Here is a 21,206-nt window from a genome sequence, read left to right on the forward strand (position 1 = left end):
TTTACTATAACATTAATTATAATTAAATTTTAAAATGTAGGTTGTTGATAATTTAACAAACGAGTAGCCAAAACTTTATCAGGTATTTTTTCTAATTGGGTTCTCATTCGTACCGCTAATTTGTTTGATTGTTTCAAGTACATAGCAGAATGATGTAATGCAATTGTATAAGGAATAGGACACCAGCTTTGTTTAACAATTCCCCTAACAAGCGCTGTTATATAACTTTCTATTAAAGATGTATCTTCCTCAAGGGGATAAAGATATTCTTTTAACGGAATAACTAATTGTTCTAATGGTAATCTAACATATCGAAGCAAACCTACATGTTCCGACCATAACAATTTTCTATAATGAACATCGTGCCTTTGCGCAATTGGTACCAATAAGGTCATTGAAAAACCATAATCACCATAGGAAGTTGAACAAAAATGTTCACACATCGCAGTAAACAAATCGGTAAAAGAACTAAGTCCTGGCAAATCTATTGTAAAATTAAGCTTCTTGTAATTATCTTTTAATAAAGTTGTCACGGCTCTAGTAAGTAAAGCAGAAACATCGTTACTTAAATACAGCGTCTCGCACAGGTATATAAGTACCAATCTACTAAATCTCAAACTTTGTGACAATTTTTCAACCAAATCTGGTAGTAATAATTCTAAACTCAATACGGCTAAGATGACAGCTTTATCATCATCGTTACATGCATTATTATTTCTACATTTTGTATAAATATGTACAATAGGTAAATAAAGCCAATCTTTAGGCATTGCCGCTTGATCCCATTTACCATCTAATTCTATATACCGTTCGTATAAATCAGATATATCACAACTTAAATTCAATTTAATATCTCCAATATTTGAATTCAGATTTAATTTCTCTAATTCATTCGTTACTATCTCCAAATTTAATTTTTCCTTTGCTAGTGAAACTCTAAGCATCTTCTTTACATCGGATGGACAATCGGCAGGTAAAGATGACACGAGTTTAATAGCAATTTTCCAAATAATGTCCATTGTTTTATTATCTAATTTATCCTTAACAAAAGTGGTTGCATTTACTATAGCAACTAAAAAAGACAATTCAGATCTTGTATACCATGATCTCTCTAAACACCAATCTGTTGTTTCTAATCTTTTCAAATACCTATAGACTTGTGGAAGACTAAGTACTGCCTGAATTTCTTCTATGAAAGAATGATCAATGAATACATTTAAAGCTGTTGCAAGAAAGGGCATACAAGATTGGTGAGACACAATATGTTGCACTTGTCCTTCATAGGTTAATACTCCCAGATGAGGCAAAGCAGAAGGCTCACGCTCAAGAGCTAAAGAACAATCGCTTAACAAATTTGAAGTAGAACTGCAAAAATTAAAACGTTAAAAATTATTATAACACAATATTAATATAATGTAATTTTAAAAATGTTTAGCATCTACTTACTTAAGTTTAGAAAATACTTGCGATCGAGATATGTTCAATATTTTAATCGCTGTACTATCACTAACTGCTAATAACGTTTCTGCGATAAGTTTCGTATTTCCCCACTGCGAAAATAGTTTTTTATGTATAGTATATTTTACGTTTAATATATAATTGCAATTATTTTATATACATATATGGTTATTAAATATACGTATAATATAATATTTATTCATATATTTGTAGTATATTATACTTCAAATTAACATACCGTGAAATTACTTAAGGATAGTAGCTGTGTACTCCATTTGGACAGTAAGACCGATATATTTGCTTTTAGCGACGTCAAGCAACTTGCAACAGCAATTAAAGCTGCTGCATATTCACAAGATAATTCAGATGCGCTTTGAATATCGTGATTACTCAACAGAAGCTGTAACTGTGACACAAGAAATAATTGTGCTCCAGTTAAACTATCCATGGCTTCTTCATGCAATAACAATGTTCTCCACAAACGTAAATTTTCGATGATAAGATTATAACTTCCCTTCCTATTAAAAAATTATGATTTATATATGTTATGTACATTACAAAATTTTTTTTTATTTGTATTAAATTATAATAAACAATTACCCTGCATCACAACTGGCGTATGATATAATGCGTTGCATAACTTTAAGACTATTTAATTTTTGGGCAACAGATTTTCCTCCATAACAAAGTAAGATACGACAGAATCTAACTGCAGCTACTACTGGTATACCATACACATTATTTATATTATCTGTCATTGCTATAAATATAAAAAATATACTAATTCATTAGTATATACACATTATTTAAACATAAAATATATATATACACATATATATATTATAGTATCTCACAAATTATAATATAGTATCACACAAATATACGAACCCAATGCATCTGTAGATAAAGGCAAAAAATGCTCAATTATTGTTTCCAATAGATTTGGAGAATTTATCATTTTTAAGACAGTAATGGGCGAATGTCTTACAAGTCTAATTAGAATTTCTAATGCACAAGTTACAGCAACAGGTGGTGGTCGTATTTCATTCAAAATGTAGCTATAAATAATTTCAATTATCTTTTTAATAAAAGTTTTCATAGCATTTGCATAAATAGAATTATTAAAAGTACCTAATTCTTAATAGTATATCAGTTCTTAATAAGGCAGCAATTGCGTCTAGTTGCACTAATTCATGATCTTTTAAATTGCTTATATCATCGACATCAGTTTTTGGTGTTGCTAAAACAGGTTCTTTATAATTTCGGAAACCATATAGTCTGTCCAAACAGACTTCATCCGCTTCGCTATATAAGAAAGCTCTTAGTGCTTGTAAAGTTGCTGTGATCACAGCTACTGAGGTTTCATCCAAAGAAAATCTTAATAATAATAGAAGATTTTTCTGACTTAATGCAGTCAATGGTGCAGGTTGTAATGCTTTATCATACCAGCCCTTGCGACTTTTTTCTATAATATTTGCTAATGTTGTAAGAGCTGTACAACGTTGCTGTTGTGCCGATGAGCGACTCAGTTGCAATAATTCTTGTAAAGAATAACCAGGACGTTCGGGTTCTTCTCCATGATGATGGAGACCTTTTTCAATAGGTACATTGTCGTCTTTGTACGCTAATAATACACCTAAAAGTAGTTTAATAAAAAAAAAAAGTTTATTTGTATATCTATAATAGATTCTCTCTTATATACATTAGCATTTGGATATTTACCATTAAAGTCAAAACGAGCATTGTACGGTTCATCTGGAATAGGTTCATCTTTCTTTTCAGGTATATTTTCCATCCATTTTAATTTTTCAGGCTCAAGAGAATCCATATGCACCCAACCCTTCTCTTTAGCTTGTTGCAACAATTCTTTTGAAGTATTGGGTATATCTTGTTCTAATTCATCTATCTGCATTGGTACGACATCATTATTCTGAGCTAAATCTTCATGATCTTTGTTAGGAACTTCTTCTGCAACTAACTTTTCTGCATTTACAGATTTTTCATTTTGATCGTGAGCTTTGCCATTTGATGTTTTATTGTCTTCTGAAGTTTTATTTACTTTTTGTTTTTTATTCCTTCTATTTTTTAAAAATTGTATCAATTCTGGCTTTAAAGTCATCTCAAGTTTACTTTTTTCTTTAAGGATATCCTCTTGAGTCATTTGGCTTAATCGTTCCAAATTTTCTTTATGTATTTCATTTGCCCATGATCCTTCTACAATAACACTACTGTCTGTATTACATAAAGGTTCAATCTTTTCAGATTTTTCTATTTTATTTCTAACAATGCTTTTAGGAGAAATTTCATGCAAAAATAAACTTCCATTCTTATCATTTTTCTGAAAAAGTAACAAAATTTAAACATTTGAATGTATTTTTCAAATATTTCCATTATATCTGTTATTACAATAAAAATATGTGATTACCATGTGTTTAGACACGAAGACTTCTGGAAAACCATTATTGGAACAAAGAAATTCCTTTTTATCAAATTCATACTTGCATGTATTGTATTTCTTTTCAATGATATTTCCTAATATTATCGATGAAGATGCTATTTGCATATTATGAACAAAATTCTTCAATCCAGGGTTGAGATTTTTCCCAGCTTCTTCTTTAATTGCAGGATTTATAACATCACCACTACTTTGAGAAGTAGACACCCTGTCAAGATTTCTTAATCTTTTTGATTCAGAAAATTTTGATCTTATTTTGTTAGAATTTGTTTGACTGTCAGTAGCTACAGCAGAACTAGTATTTAAAAATGTTTCAGATCTTCTTAAATTAATCACTTTGGCTGATGGTTGTTGCTTATTTCTTAAAAATTCTTCTTGCATACGAAACAATTCTTCTTCGCTATCACTTGGTTTAGGTCGCTTTATAACTGGACTGTCGTCCATTGTTTTAAAATTTATTTAAAACCTTAAAAATTGTAATTTTTATATTAAATTACCAAATATTTTTAGGTTATTCTAACCTAAATATCATCGATAGTTTTATTAATTACAATATTTAATTACTTAATATATCTTATATTGTGAATTTATTTTATCCTCATCTACAGGATTTTAAGAATTAATATATTTTAATAAAAAGTTCTTTTATTTTAGTTGGGTAACACGGAGTATAATAAACACATATTCACAGAATGATACGATACACAGTTATACACAGGTTAGGTTAGGTTAGGTTAGTATACACAGGTATACATATGTACATATAACGTATATTTTGTGAATTTTATTTTTCTCGCGAGATCTTTTGAACTTATATTTTTAGAAAGGAACACAAACTACAATGTAAAAGTAATATGTGTAAAAGTAATATAAATACTTACAATAAGGTTACAATTAAAATTATAGAAACTTTATTCTAGAAATATCTTAATGCTAAAACATCTGTTTCTATATACCTATTCTTTTCTTATGCTTTCATATAAATACATAATATATATATTTCATGATTGTGTTGATGGATATGTAGGAGCAGTATATACTGCAGAAAATTATTAATATCTAAAGAATATGTGAACAAGCAAGAGAAACGCTATAAATGTTAATATATGTTGTTATTATTAATATTTCGGTCATAGTACAAAGTCTCTGAGCACAAAAAGTTCAAATAATTATTCTATAGAAACATTAAAAATTGCATTAAATTGTTCTGTGTAGGATGTTAAGTTAAAAATAAATTTATATATCTTTTTAATTCGTTTGTAAACAGCATCATAATTTTATATTTGAGAAACTGTATCTTATACGTCCTTTTATATTAACTCACTGACTTATCACAATGAAATTAATCTTATACATAATTATTATGTATTTATATCAATTGTAGTAAATTACATTTTTTATTTCTAAAATGATGGTAAGCCAGTGAGTTAACAAAGATATGAAAATAAAACTTACAAACAAATCAATGACAAAAATGTTAAACCTAATATTAAAGTGTAAGTATCTCTGACGCTCGAGACTCTAACAAACGTTCCATTGAACTAACATCTTTACACCAGCCATCAAGTCGTTGAACCATTCCAGCTATTTGTGTACGATCTAATACGCGAGGCTGTACCCATGTCATGTTTACTGTTCCTGCCACTTGATCAATAGCACCACGAACTAAACCTTGAGCTAGAGCTTTCATTACTAATAATTCTACTTCACCGAGAGGCAAACGAGTTTCTTGAGAAATTTCCGCAAATGTTAATTGCCTATGATAAAAAAAGTTTATTTAATACAGATTGTTTTACATTATTTGGTTCCTTAGTACTTTTACAATAAGCAATATACAAACCTATTATTAGCTTGCCTTTTGAAAGTCATTTCCATGAGGCATAAAAGAGATATTTTTTGTCTCAACTTTAACTCCTGTGCAGCTAAATCAGCAACTTTGCTCCATTGTGGCTTTAATTTTTCAAGTGCAACAATGTCACCAGCATTGAAAGCTTGTAATAAATCAACTAACCAAGAGTTTGGAGTACCTTTCAAGGATTGTAAAACTGGATGAGCTAACAATTCTCCAAGATTATAGACTCCTTCACCTAAAAGTGCAGCCAATCCAAGGAAAAATGCATGCTGCTCCTGTTCTTGTCTACTTAGATTATTTAAATCAATACAACCCAAGTATCTGGAATATGAAAATCAGTTCAAATAACATGTATGGATTACTTTTGTCATAATGAAAATGACCATTGCTCCAGATTATAAGTATAATAGTACCTTAAAGCAGTACGATAATATTCAGCATGTTTCCCTTGAAGACGGTAAAGGCGACTCGCTAATAAATAAAATCTACCATGAACTGTTGTAACACCATCAGCATTATCCAACATAGCCTCTACTTCCTCTATAATTTGTTTTGCTTGTTCTTGATTATTTAACTTTTCAAGCAAGATCTGTCCTGTGAGAACTTTACACAAAGCAACTGCCTCATTATTGCTTTTAACTTTAGATTCTGTTTTTTCCAAGAATTTAATTGCTTCTTGTTTATCTTGAAACTGTTGTATTACATACGCTAATATTTCTACCAATGATAAAGGATTTATCCTAAATAAAAATAGGAGAATAGTATTACAATACAATGATAATCTGAATTACTATGTAAGTGGAATAAGTAAGGTTATGAATTAATATTTCGAAAAAAATACGTATATAATATACTTACTTGTTTTCAAAAGTAGATAAAAAGTTTATGTATAACTGTACTAATTTATCTCCCTTCTGAAGCGATGGATTTTTAACAAATGTTTCTAATTTAAGTGTCAACTGATGCCAAAGCCTGCAAGTCACCGGACGATGAAATTTAGGTAAACATTTTTCTATTGAAACATGCATATAATGTAGAATATTTTACAAAATATACCTTTTATTGTATAATTCTTCGAGTTGCGCCCATTCTGTAGCCAATTCTTTGTCTGCAACATTTTGATTTTGACTTAAATATGTATTAACATCTTTTGGTGCCACGGATACCGCCATCTTTAATAACAATGACTAAAGCCGAATCAGTATAATGAATGAGGTTGTTCGTTGTTCAGCACTCGTTCTGAGAAAGAATAATATAACATTTTATACAATATTTTATTAAAACTGTGTGCATTTTATTTTATGATACTTAAAAATATATAATAAAATTTTTCATTGAAAAACATTTATAATTTGTTACAATAAAGATATAAACATGGAATTAAAATGAATACGACACATGTATATAAATTTATTATTTTTATGAAAGACGTAAAGTAATTAAAGTGCTGTATGTTTTGTTAAAAATTCGAATTTATATAATTTTACTATTCTTTAGTTCACAGTGGCAAGATATAAAATTTATGTTGTAATTATTTATTTGAGTTCTTGCGAAGATGTTCAAGTATACTTATATTATTTATAATTGTATACAAATAATTAAGTCATTTTTACGTTGAATGATTAGACTTTTAATTTATAATACGCACCAGTACTGCATACTAAACTGTATCGAAAGTTCATGCAGCAGGTGCAATGCAATACAACCTTTAAGCTTATAATTTATTCAAACCAGATGTGAAAAATTATTGGAAAATTGATGAAATATAGTATCCTATGAAAATAATTAGTATTAAAGTAATTCAATTATTCAAATCACAGCGAAATATTAATTTTTTAAAATACAGATTCATCGATTTATTTGATACATAACATTCGATATAGAGTTCAAGAATCGTAACTACGGTTATCATACTTATTTGATGTGAATTAAAACGAAGAGTAACATATTATGTATGTATTATAGCATCAGTATTGTGAATGTAAATATGCGACAGATAGCTATGCAGAAGTATCTGCATGGCAAGTTATCTTTAAAAAATTATTTATCAATGGAATTATGATCCACAATTCATGTTAACATAAAAAAAAACATACTTTTGTGTTGTTAGTTTTATAGTTTCAAGATAGTTAGAGTCGAATAAACTTACGTATGTAGCTTACGAAAATAGTGGTTGATATAATTACACACAAATATATAAATATTCAACATGTTGAGTATGAAGAGGATTTTAACCGTATTTGCTCTGTTATTATTATTTAATCTTCATCAAGTTATTCCTTTTCAAACTCTATCATTTTCTCCTATTGTTATTGTGGCAGAATATAAGAAAGAATATCAATATGTCATAAACACTACTGTTGAATATGTGTTTTTATATCCTGTTAATAATGTAAGTATGAATAATTTTATATATGTAAGTTAATGTCATGATATTTTACCATAGTTTTCATGTATTATTTACTTGTAGGTAACTGCAAGAATAGTAGTTGAAAGTAATGCTACTACCGATCTACCTCTTATAGTGGTTGTTCGTCAAAAAAGAGAAATCCTATCATGGCAAATCCCCCTTGTAGTTCAAAGCGCATATTTTGATGATTTAGCATATAATAAAACAAGTCAAACTTTGTGTTCAACCAATTATAATCAAAGTAGACTAGAAGAGGAAGAAGAATTTATTACTGTTAGTTTGTCCACTGCTAATTATCAAAATATTTCATTTAAACTTAACATGACAAAACAGTACGATTTTTATATAAGGTATGCAATTATGTTTGGATCTTTATTGTAATAAAAAAGAAAAATTAGTAATTGTTTCATGTTTCCATTCTATGCCAGTCCTGGAGAAGAAAGAGTAGTAGAAATTTCACCATCCCAACCTATTTATTATGGTTATACTTTCCCAAAGCAAGCGGAAAGTTCTTCTGTGATTATTCGTGTTAATTCCGATAGTGATATTTGTATGACAGTTTCAATACAAAATACAACAGTAAGTATAAATTTATATAATTTGTAAAATCTTATTATTATTAGTTCATATCTTCTTTTTTAGTGTCCTGTGTTTGATTTAGAGAGGAATATTCAATTTTCTGGTTATTGGCAAACTGTAAATCGACAAGGCGGTATAACTGTGCCAGTAAATATATTTTTGACTATAATATATTTTTTAAATATACCTTTTATGATAGATAACGAAATAAGATGTCTAATTTAATGTCTTTTAGAAACAAGAATATCCATTAGGCTTTTTTGTGGTACTTGTAGTAAAAGGTGATGATACAGATTGTTATGGAGCTCCTAGTATGATTCCTGTACGGAATAAACGCATTAATTTAGCAATAAATGCTAGTATTACCAAACGAGATTATGTTATTGCTTCAGGAGTAGTAGTATCTATTATTTTTAGTTTCTGTATAGCCTATGTTGTAAGCATTGTGATATCAAAAATTAAAAAGGAAAGAAAAATTAAACAAGAGATATTACATCAAGAATCAGAGCAAATTCGTGAACCTATACCAAGCCCATCAACGGTAGAAGAGGTATAGCGATATACTAATTAAGAAAAAAAAGAAATTTTTCTGATCACTTACATTAATTACGTTACAGTCTATTCCACACCGATCAGTATCCATAGAAGATGATTCTTCACTAGATGAAGATGATATCGACTTAATGGAAGATGCTTTTTGCGATAAAGAAATAATACGAACAAAACTTGTGCTTTCCGTTTGCGATTTGGCTCGTAAAGATCCAAAGATTCTTAGACATAAATCACGATTATATTTATATTATTTGATAACAGTTGCTATTTTTTATACTTTACCTGCGGTACAGCTGTTAATTACATACCAACATGTACTACATGTTACTGGCAATCAAGATATGTGTTATTACAATTTTTTATGTGCTCATCCATTTTTATCACTGTCAGATCTCAATCATGTATTTTCAAATATCGGATACGTCATGTTGGGTTTTCTATTTATATTTTTAACATCTTCTCGAGAACATGATGAATTTGAAAGAGAAAAAAATAAATGTTATGGCATACCACAACATTATGGATTATTTTATGCAATGGGCACTGCGCTCATTATGGAAGGAATACTCTCAGGAAGTTATCACGTGTGTCCAAATCGAAGTAACTTTCAATTCGGTAAGACAAAAATTAAATTTTATAAATTTTTTTTATAGTATTAATGACAAATATTATATTATCTATTTAGATACGAGTTTTATGTACATCATAACAGTGCTATGTATGATCAAGATTTATCACAATCGTCATCCTGATATAAATGCCCGAGCATCAGTTACATTTGCAATGTTAGCATTCATCATCTTCATAGGATTGTTGGGAGTCTTATATGGTTCAATATACTTTTGGGTTCTGTTTACTGTCGTACATTTGCTCACTTGCCTTTATATGACTATTCAAATTTACTATATGGGGCGATGGAAAGTTAGAACGTTATTGATAAGAGTAATACAGGTAATTTTAGGCATTTGGTATTTGAATTTAATATTTTTCATTTTAACTTGATTCAGTTACTTCTACTAGGCACAGTTTATCATTGATTTTATAATTTTCTAGATTAGTAAACATGATGCCCGTTCTGGAATTAGATATTTCTTTCGACCTTTATATATGGGACGTTTTATTATACTTATTGTAGGAAATTTATGGAACGTTGCTCTCGCAGTACTTGGGAATATGCACAGCGAGAAAAATTTCGCAACGTTTCTGTTGGCTGTATTAATGTCTAATTTAATTTTATATACTTTTTTTTATATTGTTATGAAGGTATGTACATATACACGAATAATTATACTTATGTAGTTTGTCTACATATTATGAATTAATTTACTTTGTGATATTTCAGGTTTGTCACAAAGAACGAATTCTACTTCAACCAGCGATTTATATTGTGTTATCAATCGCGTTTTGGGGCGCCGCTTTACATTTTTTTATACACAATTCTATCTCGTGGGAGCTAACCCCAGCACAATCGCGCAATTATAATAAACCCTGCATACTCCTAAACTTTTTTGATAGTCATGACATTTGGCATTTTTTGTCTGCTTTAGCAATGTTTTTCTCATTTATGGTATTGCTTACTCTAGATGATGATCTAATTGATGTGCATCGAAGTCAGATTTCAGTCTTTTAAGGACAATGACACGAACGAAGAGAGTATCGAGAATTTTTATGTCTCAAACGATATGACTGCATGTAATATATGTACATTTGAACTTGGTATCAATGAATTAAAAATAGTATAAAATATATATATGTATAATTATTTAGCAACTATTTTGTATTAAATGTCTTATTTCTGTTAAACATTCAGGTTCATAAAATTTTTTATTATCTACCTCTTTATTCGCATTAAATTGTTCCTAAAGATCAAAGAATTTTTTATATTTTGTATCACACACGATTGGAAAAATAGTACTTCGTACTTTAAAAATTACCCATCGATCTGTTTTCCTTTTTTCGACGGAAATGGGAAATATCGATGTACACATTAGTCATTCGGTAAAAGTAAACGCAACGAACAAACTTTTTTCTAAAAAAAATACACATACATACATGCATATAAATATAAATAAATAAACACATATATATTACTTATTTATTTATTTATATATATGTATGTACGCATATATGCAATATAATTTCTATATTCATGAATACACTCATTATAAACAAAGGGCACGTTTTGCCATGGTTTAGGAGACGGCAGTGATACTGTCTGACACTCGATAGCATCACCATTGAACTTGAATAAGACACGAGTTCGATTACTTTCTATCATCAAGTAACGCTATCGATAGAAACAATTATTAACTTTCCAAAAATTATACTACTCCCGTACAATTTGCTATTAACAAGAATAACGAGTATCTGTACAATTAATTCTAAGATGTAGAACTACATACACCAGGTACGCAGATAGACAAGAGATTTTTCTTAATTTAGAAAAACATTAGGACGAAGCACTTGAATCATTGTGGTGTTCCTGTGTGGTCGTTTCTATCTGTAATAAAGTTCTTTGCAATTCTGCACGTTCTGCTGGTTGTAATCTGTGCGCAATTTCTAAAATTGCATTTAATCTCACTTCTGGACAAGTTTCAAGGGCTTCTTTGACTCGAGAAACGATTGCGTCTTGTCTTACACAAGTGATGTTACGGGAAACAACACTATTTTCATCTTGACGTTGATTCTCCAACCAATTCGTTGCAGCTTCATCTTGATCCCACAGATAAGATTCTGTGGCACCTTTGTCTTCTATAAACCATCTACGCAACATTGCACCGACTTGTCTAACGTCCAAAGTGTGTTGGGTTGATAGAATTTCCTTCTTTATTTCATCCTCCAAAAGTCTTCTTCTAAGTCGCCAATAAAGCAGTCTGCGTGCTTTTTGCCATGGAATAATATCATGAATGGTATTTTTCTCAAACATTCTCTCTGGCGTATCATGAAGATCCGCGAAGTGAACTGCTACTTGCCGATACATAGGTTCTAAAAGTTGCTCTCTCTTACGGATTTGGTTTTCAATGTCTGTTCGTTCTTCAGCTGAATTTGCATTGGCTAGATTTTCCTAAAACAATGATTGATATCATAATGTGTCCCACACACGACCTACTATTTATAAAATGTAAAAGATTATAAAGAAATAAAATTAGTTTCTTACTTTAAGCTTCTGTATTACTGAATCAACCCTATGCATAGCTTTAATTATGTCTTTAGTTCTAAACTTGATTTCTACTATTCCACCAGGTTCTAAAACTCCACCTCTGCTTGTATTGTCAGCAAACATTTCCATGTAGCGAGGATTTATCGTTGGATCAACGACAGCCCAAGCACCACCTCTTAGTTCTCCATTTGGTGGAATATATACAAATATTGGTTTGGTATATTCTCGTAAGCCATCCACAATATAAGCACCGAATTTGATAATTTGCTCGTACATGTCTAGAAAAGATATAACGTTAGTAATTCATTCGATAGATAAGAGTGAAATTTTAGTAATTATTAAAAATCAATAAAAACCTTTCATTCCACCAGAAAATCCTCTCCAATTAGCAAAAATAAAAAGTGGAAGCTCTTCTTTTCCAAAGTCTTTGATTGCTTGAGCAGTTTTGTATGCACTGTCAGGGAACCATACTTGTCCTGCCTGAGATATCGTTTTAGCTTCTGAATCGAGATTAGCAGGATCAGCAGGTAAGTGCAACTCAACGGTTCTTGTTTCTACTGCAATAACACCGCAAGGTATTCCGCCTAATCTTGCTCGTCCAGTTACTACAGTTTGAGCCCAAGGCCTCATGATTTCCTGTAAGTAATATTAATAGTATAGAAATGTTTGAGTCATTTTATTAAACTAAATTAACATGTAATATTAATCTAAAATATAAAATATACCTGCCAAGAGCCACGATCGAAGAATCCACTTTCCCAATAATTTGTACCATTTTGTATTCTACCTTCGAGCATGAATCTTGGGTCATATGCTGCTTTTGTAGGAACATACATGATTTCTCTGTCGACTGGATCAGGAAATGGTGCTGATAATATAGGAAGGGGTGCACCCTTAAATTTGGGACAGTAGCTTAACCATCTTAAAGCAGTGGCAACACCCTCTAGGTCCCTTACGTTTGTTGCATGTGATACCCCATTATTATGCATAATTTGTATACCACCTAACTGATTATTACTAGCGTATACTTCACGGCCTAACACAGTATTCAATGCTTTGTAACCAGTTAAAATGATGTGAGAATTTTCTATTTGGATGACCCTTTGTCCAAGACGTACTAGGTAAGCACCAATACCAATCGCTCTACAAGATACAATGGAAATCGTAACGATTTCGTCATAGGCTTTCGATGTTTCTCCGGCAATCATACCAGCGTATTTTAAATTTTCTACACCAAGACCGTCATCTTTACCAATAATATCGGTAATCTTGTAACGAGATTCTCCTTTATCTTCGATCAACGAAGTTTTCACTGAATTAAGCGGTGCTAAACGCGCGTAATCATCTGGTGTTAAATATATATATCTAAATCCTTTCTCTGGTTCATCCTCATCCTCCCAAGCAATTCTGAACAACGCTTTCACTTCCTCTGCTAGACCAATGCGAGCGCCAGAATTTGCAGAGAAATATATTCGAGGAATTCCAAGCTGTCTAGCTCTTTCAGACGCTCTGCAGAACACTAAGTCTTCCTTCGGACCAAAAGAACCAATCAAATGTGTCAAATCGTTTGCTATCAGTATAATGTCTCGACCAGATACTGGATATTCTGGCGTATAAAGTCTTAATCTCCAAGCGACCATACCAACGTTATTCTCACCAGGGAGTCGTTTTTGTTCCACTAAATTGTCACCCTCTAATACTAATTCCACACAATCCATCACAGGATTTGGAATAGTTATATCGCACTGCGGCCTTTCTTCTATGTGTTTAATCCACATCTTTTCAGTTTGTTGTCTAAACATGTCTGGTAAATCATATACATACGTTGTGCCAGAACTTTGTGCTTGGAACCGTTTTGCTTGAAGATAATCTTTGGTTAGATATGGCGTAGAAATTGGAAGACCATGCATAGGTCCTGGTCTCCAGGTACCATTTGCTGTCGAAGAAGGATAAGATTCGAAACGAATGATACCAGTCTTTGGATCGGTTGCCTCCATATAAAGATGCAAATCTATGCTATATCCGCTATCGTTGGCAATGCACAAACGTAAAATAGACGTTGGCTTCCCTGGTGCTGGCCGAATCGTCATTTTAATCTCAGCTTGACGTACTCGTAATTTCCATAATCTCGGGCCATACCTCAGTACCATACTGGTCACGCTTTCTTCTATTCTTACTGGATCCATAATAACTGTGGGTACGAAATTTAGGAAGATATGATTGCATTCCGTACGCTTAGCAAGCGGATGCGAGAACGCGACTTCTAATTCATCCATAGCCTCTAGTAGTACACGTTCACCTTCGTTGTGAAGATAATCGAAACTGGCCTCCTTCGTGATAAGATCAGAGTGTCTTATAATGGAACGAATGAAGAAACGATAATCCGTGACTTGTTGTCCTTTGGCAACCTTAGCCCGGCCAAGGTAGAGATGCATTTTTTGATTCGAGGTTGGCAGAGCTTCAAGATCGTAAGTTCTCATTCTGTTTAATTCCAATTGGAAAGCACAACCAGGCTCGAGATGTCGATAAATTTTATCTTCAACAAAACCATCTCTTTGACGGTATGTAAAGAATTTTGGGAATTGTCTTTTCTTTAAAACAGTGAAAGTGATCCTTCGTATGTCTCGTGAGATTAATTCCTCTTTGTTCGCGGCGCACCAATCTCCAAAGAGTTTCGCCATCGTAACGTCATCGTGATTTTCTTTCTCTTGGACGGCAATGCTCAAAATATGTACCGGTTCTGCAGATCGTTCACCCATTTCCGCTGTACCAGTATTTTCCGCAGTGCTTAAAGATACGTTTATGGACGTGCTGTGTCTCGATTCGCTTGCAGCTGCGTCTACTGCCTCTGCTAAAACTTTAGCTGAAGTTGAGGTAATCGAAGACAGATCCTCTAGGAGGTCGAAAACTTCGTCGGAATATCGGGTGAATTGATCCATGTCTTGGAAAGCTGCCATAGCCCCGACTCTGTGATTAACCGAAGATTGGTTTTGTATGTTGGGATGATTGTTAGGCAGCAAAAATTGGAAATGTACAAGCGGTACTTCACCAGACAATTCCAGATGTTGCACGCAAGTCAACTCATAACTAATATAAGATCTGCGAACATAAACCTCCAAAGCAGCATTGCAAACTGTACGATTGGAATGGTAGAAGAAGTCATGTAAAATATCGAAAATAGATGTTTCGGAAAGGATAAGTTTCTCTAAGTTTTCTGGATGGAAATCATGGCCGTACATGTCTACCGCTGACAAGAATATAGATTCCATTTGGTTGTGTCTTAACTCGTAAGCAGGTTGGTGAGCAGCGATTAGAATTTGTCTCGCACGTAACGCGACACGACTATGCTCTGTACGATTCAGGCTCGTTAGTTCCGTCAGCGTGCTCGATAACTCGTCCGTAAGACCAGGTTCATTCGCCCAGAGATGATCTATGAGCATAGTTACCAAAACGTTCTTCTTCGTGACTTGGTTATGGCTGAAAATCATAGCTGTTATTGTTGCTACATCATCTTTGTACTCATCGATTAAAGCAGAAACACATTTATCGTAATGTCCTTGTTGGAACTGGCTTTCAACGGTGTAATATTGTCGAAGTAGTTCGTGAACAGCGGTCTTCATTCTTCCACGTATTCCGTTCCTATATCTTTGTACCAGTTGCACTATAGCTTCGGTAGTTAAGAAGAAGACGTCGCGTTCAGATCGCTTGGAAAGACTTGCTGCATGTCCATCGATCACAGCAGCAATTTGTTGACTAGGAAATTGAGCTAAAACAGAAGTTATGTTTCTTTCGTACAGCGACATCAATTTCCTGATTTTTTTCTCTACGGAAATCGGAATTCTTCCTGATATCGTCGCGATCACTTCTTGAAGTTCAAGCAATGGTAAGCTAGGGTCACGAAGGGAATTCATGAATTTCTCAAGAAGTTCTCGTACTCGAGGTACGTGGTACGGATCTGGTAAACAATATCCTCCGAGAGTGTTTTCTAAAGCTGTTCTGTATTCAGCATGAAGATGATTCAATTTTTCAGAAATTGCTGGAGCTACAGTTTCCGGGAATTTACCAGTGTACTCCTGAGCTTTTGTTACCAGAGATGGATCGTCCAATTCTAATCGAGCAATCAACGTACCGGCCTCGAGAATGGCACCTGGTCTTTTAACATAAAAGACGCTACCAGCTTCGCTAGCTGTTATTGTCATTACCATTTTCATGACTTCAATTTCTGCGTATGCTTGTCCAGCGTCCACGTGACCACCATCGTCGACTAGATAGCTGATTAGTTTGCCAGCTGATGGTGACCTCAATAAAGAAGGATCGTTGTCCTTTTCGAAGATGCAGGTTTGATTTCCAATGATGATCCTGTAACGATCGACTTCCTCCCTCATGTAAGTCGTGAAACTTGCACCATCCAAGGAAAGCAATAATCCTCCATCCGATAGTCGGTGTAGTTCTACTTCTTTATAGGAACCGTTCATAACAAGAAAATAACTATTAGGGCCTGACTTAGCAGTCTGTATTTTATATTTGTATCCGTCGTTAATGAGTTCAACCTAAAAAAATTTTTGTTAAATTTATAATATTCGTAAGCAAGTATTTATACACAAATTGATGATATAAAAATCAACTTACGTCGATAACATTATCTAAATCATTGCTGGCTTGTATTTGTCCTTTCTCCAATGCTGTTTGAAATCCAGTAAAAGCGGCAGTGATTGTTCTATCAGCGATATGAAGCGCACCGCACGTTATGGCTAATAATACATCTGGTTTGTCACTCCTAACGCGTTCAGCAATCAACAAATCAAGCCACGCAGTATCTATATTGTTCTGCTGGAAAGATTCAGTTTCTAATAGCGTAATCAAATATTCGACGGTGGTTCTGAAATCACCCCTAATGCTCAATTCTTTCAAAGCTATGACCAAATTTTCTCGAGCCTGGTTACGATCCTCTCCCCAAGAGAAACAATGTCCGAATTGTGAGTCTGCAAATTCATGGAGACCTCCGGAAGCTGCTACCGAGAAGTAACCCCAAACATTCTTCGAGGATCGGAAGTTTAGTTCTTGTACCGTACCAGAACTCGGTTTAAAACCTAATGGAAATATTAAAATTTATTACAGCAGAATTCCTTAATGATCAAGCGCGATCAGATGTAATTTCTTTTATGAAATATAATTTATACCTTCATCAGGATTTTCACTAGTAATTCTCGCAGCTATCACGTGACCCCATGGTTGGGGTTTGTGTCTCGGTTGATCGAAGTCAATGACACTATCTCCCCATGGACTTTCACCATAAAGAAGACGAATATCTTTAATATGATGTAATGGTAGCCCCATAGCAATTTGAAGTTGTGCCGCGGGCAAATTAACATCGGATACCATTTCAGTACACGGATGTTCCACTTGAAGACGTGGATTCAATTCCAAAAAGTAATATCGTCCAGAAGTGTCGTACAGGTATTCGACAGTACCTGCGCTGACATATCCAACCATTTTGGCCAATCTTACAGCAGCCTATTACAATAAACAATAATGTAAAAAGTACTGTACGGAATGAACACAAATTTTCACAATAATGTCTGTTAATTAATTTATGGTAGAAAAGTGAAATATTTTTAATTCGCGAATAGGATCGATAATTACTTTTTCCATCTCTTCAAAGACTTCGGGTTTAGCAACCACAGCAGGCGCTTCTTCGATAATCTTTTGATGTCTTCTCTGAATAGAGCAGTCACGACCAAATAACGATATCGCGTTTCCATAATTGTCAGCTAATAATTGAACTTCTAAATGGCGAGCACATTTTGCCAATTTCATAATGAATATCGGAGATCCAGGTATTTCAGTTTGTACCTGCCTAAGAAAATCGTTAAGCATTCTTAATATAAAGTTCCCAACATTTTGTTACATAAATATTCTTTACATAACGTTTGCAATTTATGTAACGAACCATGTAAAAAATCTTTTAAATTAATTTGACAAATTTCCTTCTTACCTAAACAATGTGGGCAATTCTTCAGCGTTCTCCACCTTTCTGATACCTTTTCCACCACCTCCCTCGCTAGCTTTCACCATTATAGGAAAGCCTATTTTGTTAGCTGCTGCCAAGCATTCTTCTACCGTCGAAACGCATCCTTTCTTAAAAAGTTCCGAAGATATTTTTATCTTTTTTCCACTGTACTGTGCCTTCAGTTCCGAACCTGACCAAGGAAGTGTCGGTACATCCGCAGTTTGCGCTACTATACTTGACGCGATTTTATCTCCAAGAGCCCACATTGCTCTCTCGGATGGCCCTAAAAAATAATTACTATTCATTCATTTATTCTTTCAATTTGTAATTTGTTGATTTTTCGAATCGCATTTCTTCAAAACTTACTAAAAAGAATATTTCCTCGAATACCCTACTGTGCATAAATATCTGCATATATTCAAATTATTACGGCTATACTACAATACTTTGATAGTCATCGTACTTATGCATGGTAGTGTAAGATTACAGAATTTACTTCACAATTTACAGAATAATCCTCAGCTATCTCTTCATTGTCATCCAAAGAATCTTACCAATGAAACACATGTTATTTTTGTGGAGTAATTCTGGCAATTTTGGATTTTCAGAGGCATGACCCCAACCAGCCCATACAGCCTGGACCTGAGTGCGTACAGCGATGTCTACGATCAGCTCGACGTTTGCATAATTGTTGTTGTTGGTTCCACCTGGCACGGGTACGTACTGATCAGCCATTTTGATATATTCCGCGTTCGCTTTTAGATCTTCCGGAGTGACCATCACGACGAAACGCACGGCGCGTTCGTTCTTGAACATTTCGTAGGACCATCGTCGGATCGAACGCATACATTTTACAGCCGCTATTCCATTGTTGGCGATTAGGACCTGCGATTTGAAAAATTTGATTACTCTATCGATCGTTATCCGTGAAGCGTCATTTAAGCGATGACTAAATATTGACGATAAAATGTTATTGAACGACTAGTGTGTCATTGGTAACGGCACTTGCAATCTGAGATACACAAATACGTTTAGAAAACAAAAATACATTGGAGTCCAAGGCGAAACTGAGAAACAAAGGAAAATCTATTTAAATTTTGAAACAAATTTACAATTGAGACAAAACTAATTCGTCGGTTCGGTATCGAGTAATAATTATATGGTGAAAGATTGTTAACGCTAGAACTCTAAAACAACCAAATTTTTTATAATATTTTATTTTCTTCTCTTTTTACGTATAACGTAATTATAGATAGTCTAATGTTATTAGAAGATAAATCGTTAAAGTTATAATTACGCTGTTCAAAATCGGGAAGATGTTATTTGCATAAAAACATTTAGATCCGAATTAAGACGAATATGACTAACAATTAATAAAGAAACATATACAAAACAAACATATCCAAAAAATATAACAAGTTAAAGTTGTCACGGTACTACTTTGTTTCGTTTGCGGAAGGAACAATGTGCGTTTCACATTGCTATTACAGTAGAGTATCGCGGAACAGGTATATCTAGCAACCTATGATTCAAGATCATTCAAGGTCGTTCGAGGTCAACTACGAAGGTCGTTTGGCCATTGTTGCGAAACTGTACGGCGAGTGCCTTGAGAAATACTCAAGCGGAACGCGACATATCTACGCGTTGAACGACCTCCTTCTGCAATTGCTTCTTTATACTCGACTGCTATAAGTATCGATTTTATTAAAAAGTTACGTCTCTTAGTTATAGAATACTATCTTGAAAGTAGAATATTTTCTACACATTAAATGATCTCCTTCTCTATTCGACTCGTTCCTTCTATCCGAAGATGTCGAATGTCTTCTCCGTTAAAAAGAAATTACATCTTCTGACAATAAGATCTAGTAATAATTCAAATTATCAATTATTTCAAAGCGTCGCGCCGGAACAATATTAAAAATTGCAAGAATTTCTGGAAGATTCACACGCTAAAAAATCGACTGTTGTTTCGAGATACGTAATGAGTATACGGTACTCGTCGAGAAAACAACGTTACCTTGTTGATAACTTTGGTACCGCCGAAACGATGAACAAACTCCTCGGGTGTGGCAATAGTGAAGTCCTTTTCCTGCAACCGGCTTTGCGTCTGAATCATCACCGTGCCCTGCGACATGCTGGGCCTACAAAATCAAACGGAACACGTATTAATTTTCACTAAACAGGTGTTGGCTTCGTTTCATCACTTTGATCCTCATCTCGAGAAACTCGAAGAATCTGTACCAACTGCTTTAAAATTTGCAGCGTCATATTAGATTTCACGCAGACTAGGGTAGCGTGTGATCGTTCTGGGTACAAAAAGGACGGAAGGATGAACGTAAAGAATCGTCAGCCAAATTCATTTGCAGGCCGAATAGACCGAGATAAAAATGAATTATTATTATCGTTAGATTTTACCCATCGTTGTCATCCATTATGTTTTAAGAAATTCGTTAAGAAGAAAAAAAGAAAAAGATAAAGGATAAGATGCATCCTCGTTGGAGAAAAATGATCTTTTTTTGTTTGATAGGAATTTTATTATATTCAAAATGTGTATTATATCGAGAAAGAAATGCTAGGAACGAAGGGGAGAAAGTGTTAGTGGATGGAAAATCTGGGTGAAAATGATGAAAGTAAACGATAAAAAACATTTTCAAGAGTAAAGAAGGAACTTTTCGTTCGGTACATATTCTGCAATAAACGTCGATCGAATGTTGCGAAGAAAATAACAAG

General features: G+C 33.3%; 4 protein-coding genes across 15 annotated transcripts in view; 1 reads left to right on the forward strand and 3 right to left on the reverse strand.

The window, feature by feature from the left end:
* Nucleotides 1–29: 29 nt before the first annotated feature.
* On the reverse strand, nt 30–4,875 carry LOC138184953 (RNA polymerase II-associated protein 1). The gene is made up of 8 exons (XM_069123486.1): nt 3,884–4,875; nt 3,181–3,796; nt 2,590–3,094; nt 2,347–2,516; nt 2,059–2,218; nt 1,697–1,976; nt 1,447–1,550; nt 30–1,365 (listed from the first exon to the last, which is right to left on the reverse strand). Exons 1-8 carry the CDS (start codon nt 4,355–4,357, stop codon nt 30–32), a joined length of 3,645 nt encoding a protein of 1,214 aa, XP_068979587.1. The 5' UTR covers nt 4,358–4,875.
* Nucleotides 4,876–5,010: 135 nt separating this feature from the next.
* Nucleotides 5,011–6,987, reverse strand: Rpn9 (regulatory particle non-ATPase 9). Its single transcript, XM_069123488.1, has 5 exons — nt 6,822–6,987; nt 6,624–6,737; nt 6,179–6,505; nt 5,754–6,086; nt 5,011–5,670 (listed from the first exon to the last, which is right to left on the reverse strand). The coding sequence occupies exons 1-5, from the start codon at nt 6,935–6,937 to the stop codon at nt 5,403–5,405; spliced, it is 1,158 nt and encodes a 385-aa protein (XP_068979589.1). The 5' UTR covers nt 6,938–6,987; the 3' UTR covers nt 5,011–5,402.
* Nucleotides 6,988–7,455: 468 nt separating this feature from the next.
* LOC138184954 (SID1 transmembrane family member 1) lies at nt 7,456–11,050 on the forward strand. Its single transcript, XM_069123487.1, has 9 exons — nt 7,456–8,157; nt 8,236–8,525; nt 8,604–8,754; nt 8,818–8,901; nt 8,990–9,304; nt 9,372–9,921; nt 9,992–10,257; nt 10,360–10,569; nt 10,649–11,050. Exons 1-9 carry the CDS (start codon nt 7,975–7,977, stop codon nt 10,934–10,936), a joined length of 2,337 nt encoding a protein of 778 aa, XP_068979588.1. The 5' UTR covers nt 7,456–7,974; the 3' UTR covers nt 10,937–11,050.
* Nucleotides 10,533–21,206, reverse strand: part of ACC (acetyl-CoA carboxylase) — a 28,704-nt gene continuing 18,030 nt past the window's right edge. For all 12 annotated transcript variants that reach the window (XM_069123466.1, XM_069123462.1, XM_069123465.1 and 9 more), the window contains 10 exons: nt 20,494–20,617; nt 19,031–19,361; nt 18,462–18,759; nt 18,110–18,323; nt 17,647–17,980; nt 17,096–17,556; nt 13,192–17,016; nt 12,823–13,102; nt 12,464–12,744; nt 10,533–12,370 (listed from right to left, as the gene is read on the reverse strand). In XM_069123466.1, coding sequence (XP_068979567.1) covers nt 11,756–12,370; nt 12,464–12,744; nt 12,823–13,102; nt 13,192–17,016; nt 17,096–17,556; nt 17,647–17,980; nt 18,110–18,323; nt 18,462–18,759; nt 19,031–19,361; nt 20,494–20,617 — 6,763 coding nt within the window. In that variant the 3' untranslated portion in view covers nt 10,533–11,755. The remainder of the gene's footprint in view (nt 12,371–12,463; nt 12,745–12,822; nt 13,103–13,191; nt 17,017–17,095; nt 17,557–17,646; nt 17,981–18,109; nt 18,324–18,461; nt 18,760–19,030; nt 19,362–20,493; nt 20,618–21,206) is intronic.

Source organism: Bombus flavifrons, chromosome 11 (assembly GCF_040668555.2).
Source record: "Bombus flavifrons isolate JBK064 chromosome 11, iyBomFlav1_principal, whole genome shotgun sequence".
Lineage (NCBI taxonomy): Eukaryota > Metazoa > Arthropoda > Insecta > Hymenoptera > Apidae > Bombus > Bombus flavifrons.

What these genes read in the sequence shown, in the direction of transcription:
- LOC138184953 (XM_069123486.1), bottom strand. Translation starts at nt 4,357, where the DNA reads ATGGACGACAGTCCAGTTATAAAGCGACCTAAACCAAGTGATAGCGAA. An exon ending in TACGCCAGTTGTGATGCAGG is followed by an intron (nt 1,977 to 2,058) that starts GTAATTGTTTAT and finishes ATTTTTTAATAG; the next exon opens with GAAGGGAAGTTATAATCTTA. An exon ending in CAAGTATTTTCTAAACTTAA is followed by an intron (nt 1,366 to 1,446) that starts GTAAGTAGATGC and finishes TAATTTTTGCAG; the next exon opens with TTCTACTTCAAATTTGTTAA.
- Rpn9 (XM_069123488.1), bottom strand. Translation starts at nt 6,937, where the DNA reads ATGGCGGTATCCGTGGCACCAAAAGATGTTAATACATATTTAAGTCAA. An exon ending in TTATCTACTTTTGAAAACAA is followed by an intron (nt 6,506 to 6,623) that starts GTAAGTATATTA and finishes ATTTTTATTTAG; the next exon opens with GATAAATCCTTTATCATTGG. An exon ending in AAAAGGCAAGCTAATAATAG is followed by an intron (nt 5,671 to 5,753) that starts GTTTGTATATTG and finishes TTTTTATCATAG; the next exon opens with GCAATTAACATTTGCGGAAA.
- LOC138184954 (XM_069123487.1), top strand. Translation starts at nt 7,975, where the DNA reads ATGTTGAGTATGAAGAGGATTTTAACCGTATTTGCTCTGTTATTATTA. An exon ending in GCCCATCAACGGTAGAAGAG is followed by an intron (nt 9,305 to 9,371) that starts GTATAGCGATAT and finishes ATTACGTTACAG; the next exon opens with TCTATTCCACACCGATCAGT. An exon ending in TATTGATAAGAGTAATACAG is followed by an intron (nt 10,258 to 10,359) that starts GTAATTTTAGGC and finishes ATAATTTTCTAG; the next exon opens with ATTAGTAAACATGATGCCCG.